This window comes from Scyliorhinus torazame, chromosome 10, assembly GCF_047496885.1.
Source record: "Scyliorhinus torazame isolate Kashiwa2021f chromosome 10, sScyTor2.1, whole genome shotgun sequence".
Lineage (NCBI taxonomy): Eukaryota > Metazoa > Chordata > Chondrichthyes > Carcharhiniformes > Scyliorhinidae > Scyliorhinus > Scyliorhinus torazame.
In genome coordinates this window covers 200,072,230-200,095,338 of record NC_092716.1, presented here as the reverse complement: position 1 = coordinate 200,095,338, position 23,109 = coordinate 200,072,230, and the positions used below count along the sequence as shown (strand labels likewise).

Genomic DNA, 23,109 nt, shown 5'->3' with positions numbered 1-23,109 from the left:
GCTTTACCCTCATCCACCTGCTTGGTCACCTTCTCAAAAAACTCAATAAAATTTGTGAGGCTCGTCCTACCCTTAACAAAACCGTGTTGACTATCTCTAATCAAATTATTCCTTTCCAGATGATTATACATCCTATCTCTTATAAACCTTTCCAAGACTTTGCCCACAACAGAAGTAAGGCTCACTGATCTATAGTTAGTGGGATTGTCTCTGCTCCCCTTCTTGAACAAGGGGACAACATTTGCTATCCTCCAGTCTACTGGCACTATTCCTGTAGACAAAGATGACTTAAAGATCAAAGCCAAAGGCTCAGCAATCTCCTCCCTAGCTTCCCAGAGAATCTTAGGATAAATCCCATCTGGCCCAGGGGACTTATCTATTTTCACACTTTCCAGAATTGCTAACGCCTCCTCCTTATGAACCTCAAGCCCTTCTAGTCTAGAAGCCTGTATCTCAGTATTCTCCTCGACAACATTGTCTTTTTCCTGTGTGAATACTGACAAAAAATATTCAATTAGCACCTTTCCTATCTCCTCTGACTCCAAACACAACTTCCCACTACTGTCCTTGACTGGCCCTACTCTTACCCTAGTCATTCTTTTATTCCTGACATATCTATAGAAAGCTTTAGGGTTATCCTTGATCCTACCTGCCAAAGACTTCTCATGTTCCCTCCTGGCTCTTCTTAGCTCTCTCTTTAGGTCCTTCCTAGCTAACCTGTAACTCTCGAGCACCCTAACTGAACCTTCACGTCTCATCTTTACATAAGCCTCCTCCTTCCTCTTGACAAGTGTTTCAACTGCTTTAGTAAACCACGGTTCCTTCGCTCGACCACTTCCTCCCTGCCTGACAGGTACGTACTTATCAAGGACACGCAGTAGCTGTTCCTTGAGCAAGCTCCACATTTCCATTGTGCCCATCCCCTGCAGTTTTCCTCTCCATCCGATGCATCCTAAGTCTTGCCTCATCGCGTCATAATTGCCTTTCCCCCAGATATAACTCTTGCCCTGCGGTATATACCTATCCCTTTCCATCACTAAAGTAAACGTAATTGAATTGTGGTCACTATCACCAAAGTGCTCACCTACCTCCAAATCTAACACCTGGCCTGGTCAGTACCAAATCCAATGTGGCCTCGCCTCTTGTTGGCCTATCTACATGCTGTGTCAGGAAACCCTCCTGCACACATTGGACAAAAACGGACCCATCTAAAGTACTCGAACTATAGCGTTTCCAGTCAATATTTGGAAAGTTAAAGTCCCCCATAACAACTACCCTGTTACTTTCGCTCCTATCAGGAATCATCTTTGCAATCCTTTCCTCTACATCTCTGGAACTTTTCAGAGGCCTATAGAAACCCCCTAACAGGGTGACCTCTCCTTTCCTGTTACTAACCTCAGCCCATACTACCTCAGTAGACGAGTCCTCATCAAACGTCCTTTCTGCCACCGTAATACTGTCCTTGACTAACAATGCCACCCCCCCCCCTCTTTTACCACCTTCCCTGAGCTTTCTGAAATATCTAAACCCCGGCACCTGCAACAACCATTCCTGTCCCTGCTCTATCCATGTCTCAACATGGATAGGCCACAACATCGAAGACCCAGGTACCAACCCATGCCGCAAGTTCACCCACCTTATTCCGGATGCTCCTAGCATTGAAGTAGGCACTCTTTAAACCACCTTCCTGCCTGCCGGTGAGGTCCCACCTACCCCAGAATGAGCCCCAATTATCCAGAAATCTGAAACCCTCCCTCCTGCACTAATCCTGTAGCCACGTGTTCAACTGCTCTCTCTCCCTATTCCTCGTCTCGCTTGCACGTGGCACGGGTGACAACCCAGAGATAATAACTCTGTTTGCCCTAGATCTACGTTTCCACCCTAGCTCCCTGAATTCCTGCCTTACATCCCTATCCCCTTTCCTACCTATGTCGTTGGTACCTTTGTGGACCACGACTTGGGGCTGCTCCCCCTCCCCTTAAGGATCACAAAAACACGATCCGAGACATCGCGGACCCTGGCACCTGGGAGGCAACAGACCAACCGCGAGTCTCTCTCGTTCCCACAGAATCTCCTATCTATCCCCCCTAACTATGGAGTCTCCAATGACTAATGTTCTACTCCTCTTCCCCCCTTCCCTTCTGAGCAACAGGGACAGACTCTGTGCCAGAGACCTGTAGTCGCAGGAATGGTTCTGACAACCCCACCTAGTATTCCCGGCTCTGCCTTTGCATCTCCACAGCTGAGGGACAAATGTGACCAGAGGTACGTCACCTGGCTGGTGCACAGCTGAGTCCTGGGATCCAGCAAACTTCTGTGCGATCACTGGGATGTTCCTGGTTCCACCTGATGTGCATCAGAAGCAATGTGGTGCTCACCAGATAGCCTGTCTTAAGTTTGCTCACCGAGGTGCCTGTATCTGCGATGGTGGATGATGCCATGATAGCTGTGATGTATCATCTGTGTCCTCCTCTGAGATCTCCTCTGAGGTGCTGTCAAAAGTTGCTGGGGGAGGAGGGGCGGGGGAGGGGTGGGGCACTGATGGTTGACAGCTGAGGTTCATCGTTTGATAGGAAATGGTTTTCGTACATGGTCTGGTCAAGGGTTGAGACAACAAAAAACTCACTTGAGACTGATCATCTGGATGAAAGTGCAGTGGCTCCTCGTTTTTCTGTTGTTGACCAACTCGTCTGTATCTGTGCAGACCCCCCCCCCTCCTGTTTCTCCCCTGCATACCCCACGGCCCTCGCCTTAGTTTGCACATTCCACTGCCCATCTGTGTGTGTGTGTGTCTGTCTGTCTCTCGCCTCGCTCACGCTCACGCTCTCGCACTCTCGCTTTCGCTCTCGCTCACGCTCTCGCACTCTCGCTTTCGCTCTCTCTGGCTCTCTCTCTCTGGCTCTCGCTCTCTCTCTGGCTCTTTCTCTCTCTGGCTCTTTCTCTCTCTGTCTGTGCAGTTGTGGACAACCTTCTCCTGCAGGGACGCCTGGCAGATCAGAGGTTGATGACACCTGGCATGTGTGGGCACTGCGCTTAAACAGAGAGGCCTGGTGAGGGTGGGGGGGGCGGCTGGTAGAGGATAATGCTGGGAGCTCGGATGCTGGGGGCCTGTAAGGTGGCGGGCACCTGGGTTCAAGGTGATATTCTGGTGATTATTGGAAAGGTGGGGTGACGGGCGTCTACCCTCCCAATCCGTAATAGGTCATTCATCTTTTTTCTACATTGAGCCCCGATCTCTTGGTCAGGTTGCTGGCACTGACAATGCTACCACCATCTCCCTGGTCAGGATTGTTTACCTTGCTGGAGGGCTTCCTGCCAATCCATGGGTAAGTTGTGGCCCACTTCTCCTCCTCTCCTCCACAGCATCCTGAAATCGAGTGACATCCCCCTCCGAAAATCTGGGAGCTGGTCTACCAGCTGCCATCCTCTAGGCTAGAATAAGATCAAAATGGGATCTTGATGGGAGCTGTTTAAATAATTGTCACAAGTAGGCTTATATTAACACTGCAATGAAGGTATTGTGAAAAGCCCCTAGTCGCCTCATTCCGACGTCTGTTCAGGTACACAGAGGGAGAATTCAGAATGTCCAAATTATCTAACAGCACGTCTTTCGGGACTTGTGGGAGGAACCGGAGCACCCAGAAGAAACCCACGCAGACACTGGGAGAACGTGCAGACTCTGCACAGACAGTAGCCCAAGCCGGGAATCGAATCTGGGACCCTGGAGCTGTAAAGCAACAGTGCTACCCACTGTGCTACCATGCTGCAGTGACCACAAGTGCTCAATGACCCCTGAGGCGGGTGAATCAGACATTTTGCGCCTCAGGCGTGGCCTTTTTCACATGGGCGAATGCTTTCTTTCTAAGAGCCTAATGATCCGGAACGTGCTGGCGGGCTTCACACTGATTTTTACACTGAAAATTACAGTTGCCATTTTATGTGAAAATTCGCCTCCCAAAAATTTCAAATTTGCAGGGTATCAGAGAATTATTTTTGGGTGAGTTAATTACATAGATCTCATACGCTGATTATCACCCAGGCTCGAACGAAGAAACCAAAGCCAAGCATGTATTATGAGGCTTGTCTGAAAACCCAGACATCCATTAGAGTAATGAAATATCTGAGCCCCAGGGAGAATGCTGCTTGATTGACAGCTCTGGCTCTCTGATCTCTTTTGTCTTTTACAGTGGTTATTTGCACAAGAAAAGGAGGTTTTAAAAACTTGCAGTTTAGGCTATTGATACCTTAAAGTGTTTGAATGATTGACACTCCTATTGGCTTGTAGTAAAAAGGAGTTTTTTTTTTTAAATTTAGAGTTCCAATTATTTTTTCCAACTAAGGAACAGTTTAGTGTGGCCAATCCACCTACCCTGCACATCTTTGGGTTGTGGGGGCGAAACCCACGCAAACACTGGGAGAGTGTGCAAACTCCACACGGACAGTGACCCAGAACTGGGATCGAATCTGGAACCTCGGCACCGTGAGACCACAGCTTTGACAAAGGGTCATCTGGACTCTAAACATTAGCTCTTTTCTCTCCCTACAGATGCTGCCAGACCTGCTGCGATTTTCCAGCATTTTCTCTTTGGTTTCAATGCCTTGATCCCGCCTTCCCCCCCATTAACCTTGATTCCTTTAGCCCAAGAGCTATATCTAATTACTTCTTGAAATTGCATAACGTTTTGGCATCAACTACTTTCCGTGGTAGCGAATTACACAGATTCACCACTATCTGGGTGAAGAAATTTCTCCTCACCCCCACCATCTGGAACATTCTGAGAGTGAGTGGGAAACCTGAGACTGGGAGTAACGTAGGCACAGACTGACTCTCTCACTCCCACACACATTCACTAACAGACACGTGCATGCGCGCACACGGACTTCCGGTTGCGGCTATGCTGAGCTAAGTCGCACGTTCGGCAACTCCCACCAGAAACGGATTTTTGGGCTCTTTGAGGAGCCCCAGCAGCATTTGTTCAACGTTTCCCAGTGTGGGAAGGTGACAGTACGATTTCCCCAGCAGTGTATAGATTGGACGGAGTGGAGCGGTGTAAAAAGTAATTCTGGTGCAGCAAAAAGTGCGAGGGAGGAAAGCCAAGATGGCGGCGGGATGAGACCAGGCAGCGTGGGCGCAAGAGCGACAGGAGTTTCTCAAGCGCTGCTTCACGGAATTGGAAGCAGAGCTGCTGGAACCGATGAAGGCTTCGATCGACAAGCTGGTCGAGACCCAGAAGGCCCAAGGGGGCGGCGATCCAGGAGGTGCGGCAGAAGGCCTCGGAGAATGAGGATGAGATATTGGGCCTGGCGGTGAAGGTGGATGCGCACGAGGCGCTGTATAAGAAATGGCAGGAGAAGTTCGAGGACATGGAGAATCGGTCGAGGAGGAAGAATCTGCGGATTCTGGATCTCCTGGAAGGAGTGGAGGGGTTGGATGCTGGAGCATATGTGGTCACGATGCTGAACACTTTGATGGGCGCGGGTGCCTTCCCGAGGCCCCTGGAGCTGGATGGGGCCCACCGAGTCCTGGCGAGGAGGCCCAAGTCTAACGAGCCGCCGTGGGCGGGATTGGTGCGGTTCCACCACTTGGTGGACAGGGAGTGTGTCCTAAGTTGGGCAAAAAAGGAGCGGAGCAGCAGGTGGGAGAATGCAGAGGTCCGTATATACCAGGACTGGAGCGCGGAGGTGGCCAAGAAGAGGGCCGGGTACAATCGGGCTAAGGCGGTTCTGCATCGGAAGGGGGTGAAATTCGGGATGCTGCAGCCGGCGCGATTGTGGGTCACGTTTAAGGTCCGGCACCATTGCGTTGAGACGCCGGAGGAGGCGTGGACCTTTATTCAGGCTGGTAATGTTGGACACGGACTGAGGGTCGGTTGTGAGGGGAGGCCGCGGGGGGCTACTGTGGTTACTGTGCTTTGGGGGATGTTCTGTTCTGTACTGTTTCCTTGGGTGCTGGGTGAGGTGGGGTGAATTGGTTCGAAGGGGGGGTTTTGTGAGAGTGTGGGCGTCGGTGGTTGGAAGGACGGGGCCCCGATGGGGGGAGGGGAGATGGGAGGCCCGAGGTGGGGGAGCTGGGATTTGGCTGCAAAAGGGGGTGGGTAGGGCAGGTTTTCCACTCGGGGTTGGACGCAAAGAATCGAGGGGTGGCGATTTTGGTGGGGAAGCGGGTGTCGTTTGAGGCGCTGAACATCGTGGCAGACAATGGAGGTAGGTATGAGATGGTGAGTGGTAAGCTGCAGGGGGTGCGGGTTTTATTCGTGAATGTATATGCCCCAAATTGGGACGATGCCGGATTTATGCGGCGCATGTTGGGCCGGATTCCGGACCTGGAGGCAGGGAGCTTGATAATGGGGGGGGGACTTCAACACGGTACTGGATCCAGCATTGGGCCGCTCCAGGTCCAGGACGGGTAAGAGGCCGGCGGCGGCCAAGGTGCTGAGGGGGTTTATGGATCAGATGGGAGGAGTGGACCCATGGAGATTTGTCAGGCCGGGGGCCAGGGAATTTTCTTTTTTTTCCCACGTCCATAAAGCCTACTCCCGGATAGACTTCTTCGTTATGAGCAGGGCACTAATTCCGAGGGTGGAGGGCACGGAGGATTCGACCACTGCCATCTCAGACCATGCCCTGCATTGGGTGGAGCTGGAGCTAGGGGAGGAGAGGGACCAGCGCCCGCTGTGGCGCCTGCATGTGGGCTTGCTGGCGGATGAAGAGGGCGGATCTGGGGGTGTATTGAAAGCTATTTAGAGGCTAACGATAATGGGGAGGTGCAGGTGGGGGTGGTCTGGGAGGCGCTGAAGGCGGTGATTAGGGGAGAGCTAATCTCCACTAGGGCCCACAAGGAGAAGAAGGAGAGGAGAGAGGGGCAGAGATTGATGGGGGAGATTTTAAGGGTGGATAGGAGGTATGCAGAGGTCCCCGAGGAGGGACTACTCGAGGAGCGATGAAGCCTCCAGGCCGAGTTCGACCTGTTGACCACCAGGAAGACAGAGGTGCAGTGGAGGAAAGCGCAAGGGGCGGTGTATGAGTACAGGGAAAAGACTAACCGGATGTTGGCACACCAGCTTCGGAAGCAGGAGGCAGCGAGGGAGATTGGGGGAGTTAGGGATAATGGGGGAAACACTATGTGGAGTGCGGTGGGAATAAATGGGGTATTTAGAGACTTTTATGAGGGGCTGTATAGGTCTGAGCCCCCGACGGAGGAGGGGGGGATGCGTCGATTTTTGGATCGACTGAGGTTCCCGAGGGTGGAGGAGGAGCAGGTGGCTGGGCTTGGGGCACCGTAGGGCTGGAGGAGCTGACTAAGGGGCTGGGGTGTATGCAGGCGGGGAAGGCACCGGGGCCAGATGGGTTCCCGGTAGAATTTTACCAGAAGTACATGGACCTGCTGGGCCCTCTATTAGTGAGGACTTTCAATGAGGCGACGGAGGGGGGGCCCTACCCCCGACGATTTCCAGGGCGCTGATCTCGCTGACCTTGAAGCGGGACAAGGACCCATTACAGTGTGGGTCATATAGGCCAATCTTTCTCCTCAACATGGACACGAAGCTGTTAGCGAAGGTGTTGGCTACCAGAATTGAGGACTGTGTCCCGGGGGTGATTCACGAGGACCAGACGGGTTTTGTTAAGGAAGGCAACTGAATACATATGTGCAGAGGCTCCTTAACGTAATCATGATGCCCACAGTGGAGGGGGAGGCGGAGATAGTGGTGGCGATGGACGCGGAGAAGGCCTTCGATAGGAAAGTGGTGAGGAGGTTTGGGTTTGGGGAGGGGTTCATTAATTGGGTTAGGCTACTTTACGAAGCCCCGGTGGTGAATGTGGCCACGAATCGGAGGAGGTCGGAATACTTTCGGCTGTACCGGGGGACGAGGCAGGGGCGCCCCCATGCTATTTGCATTGGCAATTGAGCCTTTGGCTATGGCTCTAAGGGAGTCCAGGAACTGGAGGGGGCTGGTCCGGGTGGGGGAGGAACACCGGGTTTCGTTGTATGCCGATGACCTGTTACTGTATGTGGCGGACCCAGTGGGGGGGGTGCCGGAGGTGATGCGGACGCTCAGGGAGTTTGGGGACTTTTCCGGGTATAAGCTCAACGTGGGGAAGAGTGAGCTCTTTGTGGTACACCCAGGGGGACCAGGGAAGGGGGATAGACGAGCTTCCACTGAAGAGGGCGGTAAGGAGTTTTCGGTATCTGGGGATCCAGGTGACCAGGAGCTGGGGGGCCCTACACAATCTCAACTTGACGAGGCTGGTGGAGCAGATGGAGGAGGAGTTTAAAAGGTGGGATATGCTGCCACTCTCCTTGGCGGGTAGGGTACAGTCGGTGAAGATGACGGTGCTCCCGAGGTTCCTTTTTATATTCCAGTGCATCCCCATCCTGATCCCTAAGGCCTTTTTTAAGCGGGTCAGTAGGAGCATCATGGGATTCGTGTGGGCAAAAAAGACCCCGAGGGTGAGAAGGGTGTTTCTGGAGCGGAGTAGGGACAGAGGAAGGTTCGCGTTACCTTATCTGTGTGGGTATTACTGGGCTGCCAATGTGGCGATGATACTCAAATGGGTGATGGAGGGGGAGGGGGCGACGTGGAAAAGGCTGGAGATGGCGTCCTGTGTGGGCACAAGTCTGGGAGCACTGGTGACAGCACCGCTGCCATTCCCGCCGACTAGGTACACCACGAGTCCGGCGGTGGCGGCGACTTTGAAAATTTGGGGTCAGTGGAGGCGCCACAGGGGTGAGGTAGAGGCTTCGGTTTGGTCCCCGATCCGGGAGAACCATCGGTTCGTCCCGGGGAGAATGGATGGAGGGTTCCTGAGCTGGCACAGGGCAGGAATTAGAAGGATGGGGACCTGTTTTTAGATGGGACGTTTGCGAGCCTTGGGGCGCTGGAGGAAAAATTTGGGCTCCCCCCCCCCCCCCCCATGCAGGATAGGGTGTTTGTAAGACGGCAGGTGAGGGAGTTCCCGCTGCTTCCAGCACTCAGGATCCAGGAGAGGGTGCTCTCGGGGGTGTGGGTTGGAGAGGGCAGGGTCTCGGCGATCTACCAGGAGATGCAGGAGGAGGAGGAGACCTCGGTGGATGAGCTAAAGGGTAAATGGGAGGAGGATCTTGGGGAGGAGATAGACGAGGGTACGTGGGCGGACACCCTGGGTTGGGTTAATTCTTCCTCCTCTTGCGCCAGGCTTAGCCTGATACAATTTAAGGTTCTTCACAGAGCGCATATGACAGGGGCGAGGCTGAGCAGGTTCTTTGGGGTGGAAGACCGGTGTGGGAGGTGCTCGGGGAGCCCAGCAAATCATACCCATATGTTCTGGGCGTGCCCGCCGCTGGATGGGTTCTGGAGGGGTATTGCAAGGACGATGTGTAAGGTGGTGAACACCCAGGTTAAGCCGAGCTGGGGGTTAGCACTATTTGGGGTATCGGGCGAGCTGGGAGTGCAGGAGGCGAAAGAGGCCGGTATTCTGGCCTTTGCGTCCCTGGTAGCCCAGCGGAGGATTCTGCTACAGTGGAAGGATGCGAGGCCCCCCGAGCGTGGAAACCTGGATCAGCGACATGGCAGGCTTCATTAAATTGGAGAGGGTAAAATTTGCCTTGAGAGGGTCTGTGCAAGGCTTCTTCAGGCGGTGGCAACTGTTCCTAGACTTTCTAGCGGGGCGTTAGGAGGTGGTCAGCAGCAGCAGCAGCAACCCGGAGGGTGGGGGGGGGCGTGTACTTTGTGTTTTCTACTGTGTTTATTATTGTTTAATGGGGGGTTTGTATACTGGGGGAATTTGTGATGTCGTTGTAAGATGTTTATTTATGTGTTCTTTGTTTTTCTTTTTTCTGTAAGGGGGGGGGTTTGTTGAAAATATGTAAAAATGTTAATAAAAATATTTCTTTTTTTAAAAATGCATGCGCGCGCACACTCACCACGCACTCTCTACCACCCCCACATGCATAGCCAGCCTGATCCTCGTCCCCCTTCCTCCGACACTGGGCTCCCCACATCTCACCCCCGCGGCCCCGGCAGGGCCGGTCTCTCTTCCCTGTGGCCCCGGCAGCCAGCCTCTCCTCCTCAGTAACTTGGCAAGCTCTGCTTACCGGGTCTCATAACCAGCCCTTCCTACCCAGCGCTTGTAGCCCATGGCACTCTCTCCCTCTCTTATGCCTCCCCACCCCACCTGAAAGAAAACCTCTTTCTCCCCAGAAAACCCCGCTGCTGGTGTTTGTTTCTCCTCCAATCATACTCTTTCTTTCCACATTTCTGCTAAGATGCTCATTTGAAACACCTTACAGGATCTTCCATTCCAGCTTATGAGTTTGACTGACAGTTTGAAACTGGTTCCTGGGGCTGCTTGGAGTGACTTTGGGGACCGGGTGGGGCCCTCAGGCTGTGTGTTGGCCATGCCTGTTCTGGATCTTCCAGCCGGGGAAAATGGCCTCTCAGGAACTCCACTGTCACGCCCTCTAATTTTAAGCATTTCAATGAGATCACATCTAATTTTTCTGAACTCCAGAGAGTATCGGTTCAATCTTTCAGTCTTTCTTCCTAGGTCAGTTCTCTTGTCCCAGGAATCAATCTGACTAACTTTTGCTGCATCTCCTCTCGGGCAAACACATATTTCCTTAAGGAAGGAATACAGGTGTGCTTTCACCAAAGTTCCATATAATGGCAGCAAGACCTCTTTATACTGCAACCCCATTGCAATTAAGGCTAATACACAACTTTCTTTCTGAATTGTTTTTTGTGCCTTCATGTTAACTCTGTGATATGTGTACAAGGATCTCTAAATCCCCCCGAATGCTAGCATTTACTAGTCCCTCACTTTCTAGAGTGAATTCAACTTTCTCATTTTTCCTACAGTAGTAGACAATTTCACACTTTCCCACATCGGCAAATAAGATGGCAGAATGATTACAATCACTTAACCAGTCTGTAACTCTTTCCAGCCTCTTTTTGTCCTCACAGCTTCTGTCCTCACTGCTTACGTTTGCACCTAGTTTTGTATTGTCCGCAACCATGGATATTTTGCACTCAGTCTTATATTCTTGTGTTCTTCATAACTGATCTGCATTCTCTATAAGGCCTTGGCATCCTTCCTAAAGTTTGTTGTCCAACAAGTCTAGCTGTGGCTTAACCAGCCTTGTAACAATTTAACATAACCTGAATGCTTGCGGTGAACCAATGAGGACACGCCAAATTTTATTTCAGGGGAAAAGAAAGTCAATGATGTCATTCCGACTATTCTTGTGAGGCTTCACGTGGCCAGATTTAGGGCAATATTGGCAGATGTTTGAGAGAAGTGCAGTATCTTTTAAAACTAAAAAAGGACTTTTAAACTTTGACAATAAAAGGTGACCGTTTCTTTCAAAAAATTAATTAGTTTAAACTTCAGGAAGCTATTAAAAATTTGAACACCAATATTTCATGGTCAGTAGTAATTTCAGGACCAATGTTTTGTTGGTGATCCAGGAATGATTTTTTGGGGCAGCACTGTGGCGCAGTGGGTTAGTCCTGCAGCCTCACGGATCCAAGATCCCAGGTTCGATTCCGTCTCTGGGTCACTGTCTGTGTGGAGTTTGCACATTCTTCCCGTGTTTGCGTGGGTTTCGCCCCCACATCCGAAAAAGATGTGGAGGCTAGGTGGATGGGCTGCGCTAAATTGCCCCTTAATTGGAAAAAATGAATTGGGCACTCTAAATTTTTTTTTTAAAGGAATTATTTTTCAATGCACAAATAAATATATTTGAAAATCAGCAATACATTTTTCTTCTTTTCCAGTGTTCCGGTCCTTCCATGGAGCCTACAATTAAGACCAATGATATTATCATCTCTGAGAAACTTAGTCGGCAGTTTTATCGCATTGAAAAGTAAGCTTCCACAATATTTGTAAGAAATTGCAGAATTTCTAAATCATACAATCTTACTTTTTGGATATATTTACTTTGTTTATTTGTTCAGAATCCACATGTGGAAATGTTTCCTCTAACCCCACTTGGAATTTTGTCTGCAGAGGTGATGTTGTAATTGCTAAAAGTCCCAGCAATCCCAAGATGAATATTTGCAAACGAGTGATTGGTCTGGAAGGAGACAAAGTGTACACTGGTGGTCCACTAGATGCCTTTAGGAGCCAGAGATACGTGAGTTTTATTATCTTTATGTTATCTATTTCAACACAATGATAACATATGCACATAAAGTAGCAACAGCCTATTTAGCCCGTCTTGTTTTGTTTAGGTTAATCTACAGGTCATTCAGTCAGTTTGCATTTTCCTTGATGCGAAACCTCTCTATTCCCTGGTAAACTAAGAATGTGTTCAATTTTTTCATGTTTCAACTGAGTTAATTTTTGTTGAGCTGTGCCACTATTCCTTGACTAAACATTTAAGTGTAGATAGTTGCTCCTTTTCTAGGTTCAACTTGATTTTCATAGCCTGTTCCTATGTTCTCTTTCATGATACCAGAAATAATTGCCACTAGTTTTCTTCATAACATCGAAGACTGTGACACTCCAACCAATATCATTTTCTAGTCCTATGTAACATTCTAATAAATCTATGCCGCACCTTTTTCATTAATTTTCTGTCCACCTCTAACTACTGTTCAAACTGAACACTATTGTCCAACTGCAGCCCAATTAAGCTGAAATACTTCCTCTTTGCTTTTGTATTCTGTACTGCTGGATACAAAACTAAGGATTATATTTGCCTTTTTAAGGCTTTACCCAGTTGTGCTACCAAACTCATTGAACATCAGGATTCTTCTGCTTCTTCATTCCAGGTTGTTTGTTGGAGAGCATGTACACAGTAATAGACAAAAGCCTAACCTGTAGCCCACTTTGTTTGTTCATAAGTGACCTCCAAATATAATTGCAAACACAGAATCAAATCACAGATTTAATTCCGAATATAGAACTTCTTGTCACCAAGTATTTTTATTGTATACGTTATTTACAACAGCCGCTCCCGAACAGCTTCATGCGTTCTTATGATGCCCCTCTGTTATGTTCTTTAATTTGTCCTGATGTGATATGGAGGTGGTCCGTGAGACTCGCGGTCACCAATAGTTCTTGGCTCTATTTCAGAGGGATTGGATGCAGATGGATATGATGAAAGATAGCGTGCGTGACGTTGAATCCTTCATGATACTGGCACAGAAGTTAGCACAGGATTCCACCATGGCTATTGTGTTCTGTTCCACTTGCTGTGTGACATTCCTCAGTGTCCTTTCGTAAGTGTGATGCACCTCCAGCAATCTATTTGTAGAACAGGACCCAAGAGATTTCAGTCCATAAATTCTAAAATCGCAAGCAGATTTCTGCCTAGCCTATGTTCCCTTTCCACCTCTGATTTCACTTGCACTGTAGGTAATATATCTCAATATTTCCATTACAAAGACTTGCAGGCCCAGCTTTCTAAAGCTTGCTTTGCATTTCTTCAACCTGCTGCCATCCATGCCACCCAGGCATCCTTTGTTGCTGCTGTTGCTCTTCAGGCAGCAGCAGGTTTTAATCTTACTGCTGTTTCAATTTTCTCATTCTCCTTAAGATTTTTTCGACCCCTCATCAGACATTTCCCTCTTCTGATATTTTCCACCCCTTCCTGCCCTGATGGCTCATTTCGTCAAACACCTACCCACATTGGGTTCCCCCCACTTCCCTTAAAACATATAATTAAATTATCTGGTCCACAGCTTTACAATGAGGCACTAACCTGAGCTGAGATCAGGCAGAAACCACTCACGGTCTCGGATTTAATAGTGCAAGGGGCCATCGGAATATTGGCTCACATCCTTTAATGTATCAAAAGGAAAAGTCAATAGAAATTCAATAAGAATTTTGATGAAATTTATATGCAATCCATTTTTATCAGTAAAGACTCATTTTAAAACAAAGCCGAAGGGAACTTACATGGCAATGAATGACAGCATTAATATCGCCATTCACCATCAATATCACCACTCAGCATTAAATTGGTTGAGTGGCAGATGACAGAGAGTGGAGATAATACTCTAATTGTCAGGAGGTGACTAGTGGTGTACCACAAGGATTTGTGTTGGGGTCTCAATTATTTGCATTATTCATTAATGACTTAGATGATGGCATATAAAGTCATACACCCAAATTTGCTGATGATACAAAGTTAAGTGACATTGTAGACAGCCTAGATGATAGCATAAAATTGCATGGAGGTATTGACAGACTCGGTGATTGGGCAAAATTGTGGCAGATGGAATTCAATGTAAGCAAGTGTGAGGTTATCCATTTTGGATCAAAAAAACGATCGAGCAGAGTACATGGAAAGAGGTTAAGTACAATGGATGTTCAAAAAGATTTGGGGGTTCAGATGTATAGGTCCTTAAAATGCAGAGGTGCAGAAAATAATCAAAAAGCCTAATGGAATGCTAGCCTTTATATCTAGAGGATTGGAGTATAAAGACACAGATGTTATGCTGCAGCTATACAAAAACTTGGTTAGACCCCTGAGTACTGTGAGCAGTTCTGGGCACTACACCTTAGGAAGGATATTTTGGCTTTGAAGGAAGTGCAATGTAGGTTTTTAAAAAAATTATACCTGCGCTACTACTTGGGGTTATGTTACAAGGCGAGATTACATAAATTAGGCCTGTTTTTGCTAGAATTTAGAAGGTTTATGGGGTGATTTGTTCAAAGTATTCACGATATTAACAGGAAAAGGCACGGTAGATAAAGATAAACTATTTCCACTGGTTTGAGATTCTAAAACTAAGGGGCATAGTCTAAAATTAGGGCGAGACCGTTCAGGAGAGATGTTAAGAAGCACTTCTTAATGCAAAGGGTAATAGAGGTTTGGAACTCTTTCCCACAAACAGTAGGTGAATCTAGAACCGTTGTTAATTTTAAATCTGAGACAGATAGATTTTTGTTGAGCAAAGATATCAAGGGATATGGGCTAACGGCAGGCATATGGAGTTAGGCCACAGATCAGCCACGATCTCGTTTAATGGTGGGACAGGCTCGAGGGGCTGAATGGCCATCTCCTTAAATGTATAATCCTCTGAAAATTTTAAGCATGTTTGTCCATGGGAGTTATATCTGTGGCATTTCTTTCTGAAAACTGTCACGCTTCATGATACTGACCCCATCTAGGAGTAACAAGTTCTGAGGATTTTAATTAAAAATATTGTTTGAAACCTCAACCAAGTAAATTCACAGTATCCAATAATTTCCAAATGGATTGTTGAATTTTATGAAGAATAATTTAGAGACTGTACAGTGTAACAAAACTATTTTTGAGCTGCAATCAAGTGCTAATTAGCAATATTATTATTGTAATTTAATCATGTGTATTTGCTGTCGACACTAGGTTCAGTATGAAGTTCCCATACTGCCATCTTTAATAGTCCTTCCTGTCATTAATTAAATTAACCCCTAGACCATTTATGGACGGCACGGTAGCACGGTGGTTAGCACGGTTGCTTCACAGAGTCAGGGTCCCAGGTTCGATTCCCGGCATGGGTCACTGTCTGTGCAGAGGCTACACGTTCTCCCCATGTCTGCGTGGGTTTCCTCTGGGTGTTCCGGTTTCCTCCCACAAGTCCTGAAAGACGTGCTTGTTAGGTAATTTGGACATTCTGAATTCTCCCTACCGAACAGGCGCCGGAATGTGGCGATGAGGGGCTTTTTGCAGTAACTTCATTGCAGTGTTAATGTAAGCCTACTTGTGACAATAAATATTGTTTTTATTATTTGTAGAACATTAACAATGGGACTCTAAATTCAGAACTTCTGTTTCAAGTCATTCATGTAGAGCCATGAGACACACTCATGCTACATCTTTATGTGTACTGTTGTTGCATGGGTGTAAACCTGACTAGAGTAATTTGCTTTTCAAATATCTTGTCATAGAAGCATAGAATCCCTACAGCGTAGAAGGAGGCCATTCGGCCCATCGAGTCTGCACCAACCCTTTCAGAAAGAGTGCCCCACCCAGGCTCACTCCCCTTCCCTATTCTCGTAACGTCACCTATCTTACACAACCTAACCTGGACACAATGGGGCAATTTTAGTATGGCCAACCCACATCTTTGGACTGTGGGAGGAAACCGGAACACCCGGAGGAAACACAAATCAACACTGGGAGAATATGCAAACTCCACACAGACACCCAAGGCCGGAAATGATCCTGGATCTCTGGTACTGTGAGGTAGCTGTGCTAACCACTGTGCCACTATGCCACCTGCTGAAATGTGTGCAATTAAGACACAAATGTTTGTACCTTTATTTTCTTGGAAACTGCTGTTTTTCATAGCAAGTTTTTAAGAGATCACTTGTTAATTAGGCAACCATTGCTTAAAACCTGTGTAATTTGAGGTGACAAAATACAGCTTGGAAATAAGCTACAAAAATTGCTTTAACTAAAGCTTTAGTGTTGAGGTACAATGTCTCAAACCTGGCACTCTCTTGACCAAATTCATGCCAGATTTCAGGTCTTGCCAGTTTTCCCGTCAGGCGTTTCAGGCTGGGCCAGGTCAGGCAGATCTGACTGAGCTGAGTTGGGTGGGATCAAGGGTCACTTGGAGCACGGGTAAAGAAAAGCAAGCAAAGCTGATAACTATTTGGCACACCACCGTGCCAATGCAGCACCTAGCCGAACAAATTATTTTACTCATCAAATAATAATTAAAATTCATGCATGACAGCTTTAAAAGAGGACCCGGGTTTGATCTCCGCTCCGGGTTACTGTCCTGTGGAGTTTGCACATTCTTCCCTGTCGCGTGGGTCTCACCCCCACAACCCAAAAAGATGTGCAGGGTAGGTGGATTGGCCATTGCTCTTTAATTGGAAAAAGAATCTCAGATTTTGTGGACATCACCTGGTGCTGAGCTAGATTTGAGACAAAGTACAAATTCTATGTACTTTGATTGCTGCATTGAGCTAAGCAATGATTCTACTGTAATAGTAATTGGAAACATTTTCCCTGTAAGAATTTTAGGCAAGGAGTGATTTGAGAAGAGCACTGTGTAAGCAGATTTATGGTGTAGTAGTTCACCTCTACTTTTATTGCCTAAGTATAGTCGAATAAGGCAACAGGTCTTGAAGCTGTTTCTATAGTTTTCAGTAGTATAACTGCATGGTGTAGGTCATTAATTGTATGACCCTTCAGTGCTGAAGTTCTACTTAATCAAGTAAATAGATGGCAAAATTGATGCCCTAGGCTCTCTGGAGTAACTAAACAGGGTTAATATTTAATTTGAACATCAATTGCTATCAGTATGTTATTGGCTTTAAAAGCACTGATATTTAATCAGGGATTATAATTAAAATGCTTCTTATCCAAGCACATAACTTCTATTTGCCTTTGCTTTTAATACCATTTGCTTTAGCTTTAAGCCTTATTTTGCCATATGGTCAATGTTGCAAAGGTTCAGGTTTATTTTCCCGTTTTCATTCAAAGAGTCACAAGATTAAAATACTCTGCATCATAAACCACTGATAGAATAAGCCCCCGTGTCATTTAAACAGGAGTGCCTGATGTCACTTTATTCAACTAGGATCTGTAAACACGGAACTGTCTGGCTTGTCACTCAGGATGATAAAAGCCTGAGTTACACATCTATTTCACCGCAATAGTTTCTCCACAATCAATCCCTGCAAATTGCTAATGCCCAAGCACATGCTGATGCGGGGGAAATTAGTTTACTCTTGTGCATAAGTGGAGTTTATTGCCAGGATGACACAGCTCATTCGTCTTGGATTTCTATAGCTAACATAATTGCGTATGAAGATTCATTAGTTTGGAGATAGTTTAAGTTGGAGGGTGGGTGAAGGATAGCAAGGGTAATACACAGTGGTTAACCCTGAAGCATTTTCTATATCAAACAAAACATCTGCCTGTGGTGTTTACAGCTGAGAGCGCTGTGTTGATGTGCATAACGGTTAACACAAATGGTACATACACTCTGCTTGTCAGCAGGTGTAATTGGATATGTTGATGCTCCCTTGCTGCATTAAAAATATTGTTTTGATTGGTTTGCTTCAGACACCAACTACATGACTCATCTTTGACTTATATTAGTCGTAGTTCTGCAATCTGCTACTTTATAGTACGTTTTGAGCTGGTTGCTTACTGTGTTCCTGCTGTCCATTCAATTTTGTTTAGCAGAGCAGTGCAGTTTCACCTTTCATCCTTGTTTTATTCAAAATAATCAAAAAAAAGTGATTCAGGCAGTTGAATGCACTCGTTTACATGTTTGGAATAGCTAGTTAATTGCAATTGATCTCCAATGCCAAATTTGACCATCATGGACAGATGCACTGAAGAATTGCTGCGCTGACTTGTCACTTATTTCGGAGAAAGTCCAGTTTTTACAACGGTTGATCCCCTGACTCACCTTGAGCAATACTGCTAGTCTCCATGTTGAAAACAAGCTCAGTTTGCACGTCCTCTGACTTGAGGGGCTGAATGGCCTACTTTTGTTTCTATCACTTAAGGTATATTGAATTTTGAAGCTTGCAATAATAAAATCTTGATACTTCAAAAACCTGATAGCTTATTTGCCTTGTGTTGCGGGCAGACGTCAGGAACCGTCGAATGTTTTTTGAGGTATTAAAATGAGCCATTACCCTATGTAGCCATAGCACTTCACTTGTAAACAGATCTTCCAGCTCTTGGGAAAAGATTTGTTTCCCGATCTCATATTCCACAGGCTTGACCTTCCCATCAAAATATGCTTTGCTGTCTTTCTTTTTCTGCCCCATTTTAACTGTAGCGACCATATGGGTGGCTTGGATATTATCCATCCGCTGTTGTACAACCTTTTCATTTTTGAAATGTTTTTATTTTAAAAATCCTTTTATTGCAGTTTTTCATTTTATACACGGCATTTCGTACTACATTAGGACAAAGGGCAGAACTATATTCCACGTAGTTATTTTGTCAGACAGTTTTCCGAATCATGCTTTTCAAGGTTCTTTTCATTCTATCCACTATACCCGAACAGGCGCCGGAATGTGGTGACTAGGGGCTTTTCACAGTAACTTCATTGTAGTGTTAATGAAAAAAGATTATTATTATTATACCGCTAGAATATGGATGATATGCTATGTGAAGTTTCTGCTTTATTCCTAATAGGGTCATTACATTCTGCATCACCTGAGTGGTGAAATGTGCTGCTTGGTCTGATTTAATGCTACGGGGAAGTCCCTATTTAGTGAACATTTGCTGTAGCAGCACATTGGCTGATACTTTTGTCGTGTTCGTCCTGGTAGGGAATGCTTCAGTCCGTTTACAGAAGGTATCAATGATGACCAAAATGCATTTGTAACCCCCCTTACATGGTGTCAAGGGGCCCACATAGTCTATTTGTAAATTCGTCCATGGCCCATATACCGGCTTGGTGTGTCTAAGCTCTCCTTTCTTAGCATTGTGGTCTGGATTATTTTGGGCACAAACCAAACAATTTTCCACACTATGCTTTATGTCCCCATCTAATTTGGGCCACCAACATAAACATTTAATTCTTTCCGTAGTTGTATTCACACCTGGTGTCTCTGGATATCGTGACATTGATAGATTATCTGGTTCCGATCCTGTGTCAGTACCACATATCTTCCGTCATTAAGGACAAGACCTTTATCTCTCTGTTAGTTTTCTATTTGTTGTAGGATGTCGGAAACACTTCATCCCTGCTTTGTTTCAAATCCTCATCTGCTTTCTGTGCCTCGAAAAATATTTTTATGGGTAAGGGCAGCGGCCCGGGGTTGGCGTCCCAGGCTTCCTCCCTTTTTGTTTTGTCCCTTGGAATCATCAGAGAATAGAATCTCTGCAGTGCAGAAAGAGGCCATTCCGTCCATCAAGTCAGTACTGACCTTCTGAAAGAGCACCCTACCTCGGCCCACTCCCCACCCTATCCCCATAACCCCACTAACCTGCACATCTTTTGAATGTGGGAAGAAACCGGAGCACCCAAAGGAAACCCGTGCTTACACGGGGAGCATGTGCAAACGCCACGCAGTCACCCAAGGCCGAAATTGAACCCGGGTTCCTGGTACTGTGAGGCAGCGTGCAAACCACTGTGCCACCATGCTGCAGTCATCACTCTCAAAACCTGACGTTTCATGAGTTCACCTTCGTAACTGAGATTATCAGCGAGGGACAAAGGTGTTCTGGTTCTCTTAAATGTAATTTCATGGCCTTAAGAGCATTATTGCCCACAGGTGGTTAGCAAAGGACCCGTGATGTTCCCTTTTCCTTTACCTGCACTTGTTCAGATCATCTACTGGGTCTCTACTGTATCCCACAGTCCTTAGTATGTCCATTTACATTTCCTCGAGTGTTCCCACTGTGTCTGGTAAAGGTGAGTGAACAGCCAAACCTAAACACATCAACAAGAATTTCTTCTTAGGTTTGCGCAGTGATTGGTACTGCTGCCTCATGGTGCCGAGGACCCGGGGTCGATCTCGGCCCCAGGTCACTGTCCATGTGGAGTTTGCACATTGTCATGAGAATGTCACTTTCAGAAATGTTTGAATGCTCATGTTACTGCAGTGATGTCAGAGTGTGGGTGGAGCTGAGCTCTGGTTCTGTTTTCTAGTTTCACTTTGAGAAAAGCTTGGGTGTGTCTGTGATTTTTTGGTTTCGTTTTCAGTGTTGGAGCTGAAGCCAGACAAAGCATGTGTATTGCTGTTCTCTCTGCCATGAAAAGACTATCTCTTGATCATTTGGTGAATTCAGAATTATAAATGTTCTCAGTAGTGAATGTAAACCTGATGTGCTTCTGTAAAAAGGTGTTTCTTTTGTCTTCTGGATGTTGTTTGGGAAGTTATTAAGGATTACTTAGTGTTGTATTCTTTGGGGGTTGTATTTGAATTGATGGTTGCTAAGATGTTCACTGTATGTTTTAAAAAGGTTAACTTGACTTGATAGAATAAACATTGTTTTGCTTTAAAAAAGACTTTTCCATTTCTGCTGTACCACACCTGTAGAGTGGGCCGTGTGCTCCCATACCACAATCCATTAAAAGTTGTAGGTCAGGTGAACTCCATGATACAATTTGGGGTTCTCTAAACCCTGGCCCATACCAAATTGGGGGCTCGAGGGGATACAAGTCTATCTTGGCTTTGTGAACTTAAAGACAGTGAGGGGGTGAGCATATTGTGGTTGCTTTTCAGGTGTGGTATGTTAGTTTAAGCAGGGAGTGTGTTGTGGACAATGGCTCTTTCAGAGGCACAGAAGTTTTTGGGGGTCAAGACGGTCACACGCAGTACCTTACGGACAGAGACTAAAAGCAGATTGTTAGATTTGGCAAAAACATTGCAGTTAACATTACCTGACAAAATGCAAAAAGGTGAGGTAATTATGGTGGTGGCTAAGCATTTAAAGCTGCCTGAGATACAGTTTGACTCATTGGAAATGGCAAAAATTCAGTTACAACTTAAAGAAATGGAACATGAGAAATAATTAAATACGAAAGAGATACAGAGGAAAAAGAAAGAGAGAGAGAAGAAAGAAGAAAAGAAAGAATAGCCCTAGCAGAACAAAAAGAAAGAGAAAGGGAGATACAGATCAGGGAAAAAGATAAAGAGAGAGAGTTTGAACTGCAGAAAATGGTCATGAAACATGACAGTCAGTTAAAATTGGCAGATGTAGGGCGGCGAAGTGCGTTCGCCCTGCTGCCTCACGGCGCCGAGGTCCCAGGTTCTGGGTCACTGTTCGTGTGGAGTTTGCACATTCTCCCCATGTTTGCGTGGGTTTCGCCCCCACAACCCAAAGATGTGCAGGGTAGGTGGATTGAACACGCTAAATTGCCCCTTAATTGGAAAAAAATGAATTGGGTACACTAAATTAAAAAAAAAAAATTGGCAGACGTAAAGGGAAACGTACAGTTGGATGATAGTGATGAGGGTAGTGAGAAAGAGCGTCAAAGTTGAAGGCTTGGTGGGGATCTATTTAAATATGTCCAAGCATTGCCTAGGTTTGACGAGAAGGAGGTGGAAGCCTTTCTCATTTCATTTGAGAAGGTAGCTGAACAAATGAAATGGCCACAGGACATGTGGGTATGACCGATTCACACAAAGCTGGTAGATAGGGCGAGTGAAGTGTTTGCATCACTACCGGAGGATGTATCTGGGACATAGGAGGAGATGAAAAAATCCATCTTAGGTGCATATGAACTAGTGCCTGAAGCCTTGGGGACCAAGGGCAATGTGTCCAAGTTTGCAGACGACACTAAGATAAGCGGTAAAGCAAAAAGTGCAGAGGATACTGGAAGTCTGCAGAGGGATTTGGATAGGCTAAGTGAATGGGCTAGGGTCTGGCAGATGGAATACAATGTTGACAAATATGAGGTTATCCAATTTGGTAGGAATAACAGCAAAAGGGATTATTATTTAAATGATAAAATATTAAAACATGCTGCTGTGCAGAGAGACCTAGGTGTGCTAGTGCATGAGTCGCAGAAAGTTGGTTTTCAGGTGCAACAGGTGATTACGAAGGCAAATGGAATTTTGTCCTTCATTGCTAGAGGGATGGAGTTTAAGACTAGGGAGGTTATGCTGCAATTGTATAAGGTGTTAGTGAGGCCACACCTGGAGTATTGTGTTCAGTTTTGGTCTCCTTACTTGAGAAAGGACGTACTGGCACTGGAGGGTGTGCAGAGGAGATTCACTAGGTTAATCCCAGAGCTGAAGGGGTTGGATTACGAGGAGAGGTTGAGTAGACTGGGACTGTACTCGTTGGAATTTAGAAGGATGAGGGGGGATCTTATAGAAACATATAAGATTATGAAGAGAATAGATAGGATAGATGCGGGCAGGTTGTTTCCACTGGCGGGTGAAAGCAGAACTAGGGGGCATAGCCTCAAAATAAGGGGAAGTAGATTTAGGACTGAGTTTAGGAGGAACTTCTTCACCCAAAGGGTTGTGAATCTATGGAATTCCTTGCCCAGTGAAGCAGTAGAGGCTCCTTCATTAAATGTTTTTAAGATAAAGATAGATAGTTTTTTGAAGAATAAAGGGATTAAGGGTTATGGTGTTCGGGCCGGAAAGTGGAGCTGAGTCCACAAAAGATCAGCCATGATCTTATTGAATGGTGGAGCAGGCTCGAGGGGCCAGATGGCCTCCTCCTGCTCCTAGTTCTTATGTTCTTACAGACAAATG

General features: G+C 46.4%; 1 protein-coding gene across 2 annotated transcripts in view; it reads left to right on the top strand.

Annotated features, from left to right (window-relative positions):
• The window catches only part of immp1l (inner mitochondrial membrane peptidase subunit 1), a 227,115-nt gene that overhangs the window by 110,785 nt on the left and 93,221 nt on the right, over positions 1-23,109 (top strand). For both annotated transcript variants that reach the window (XM_072466246.1, XM_072466247.1), the window contains 2 exons: positions 11,754-11,842; positions 11,986-12,112. In XM_072466246.1, the coding sequence (XP_072322347.1) occupies positions 11,754-11,842; positions 11,986-12,112 (216 nt within the window). The remainder of the gene's footprint in view (positions 1-11,753; positions 11,843-11,985; positions 12,113-23,109) is intronic.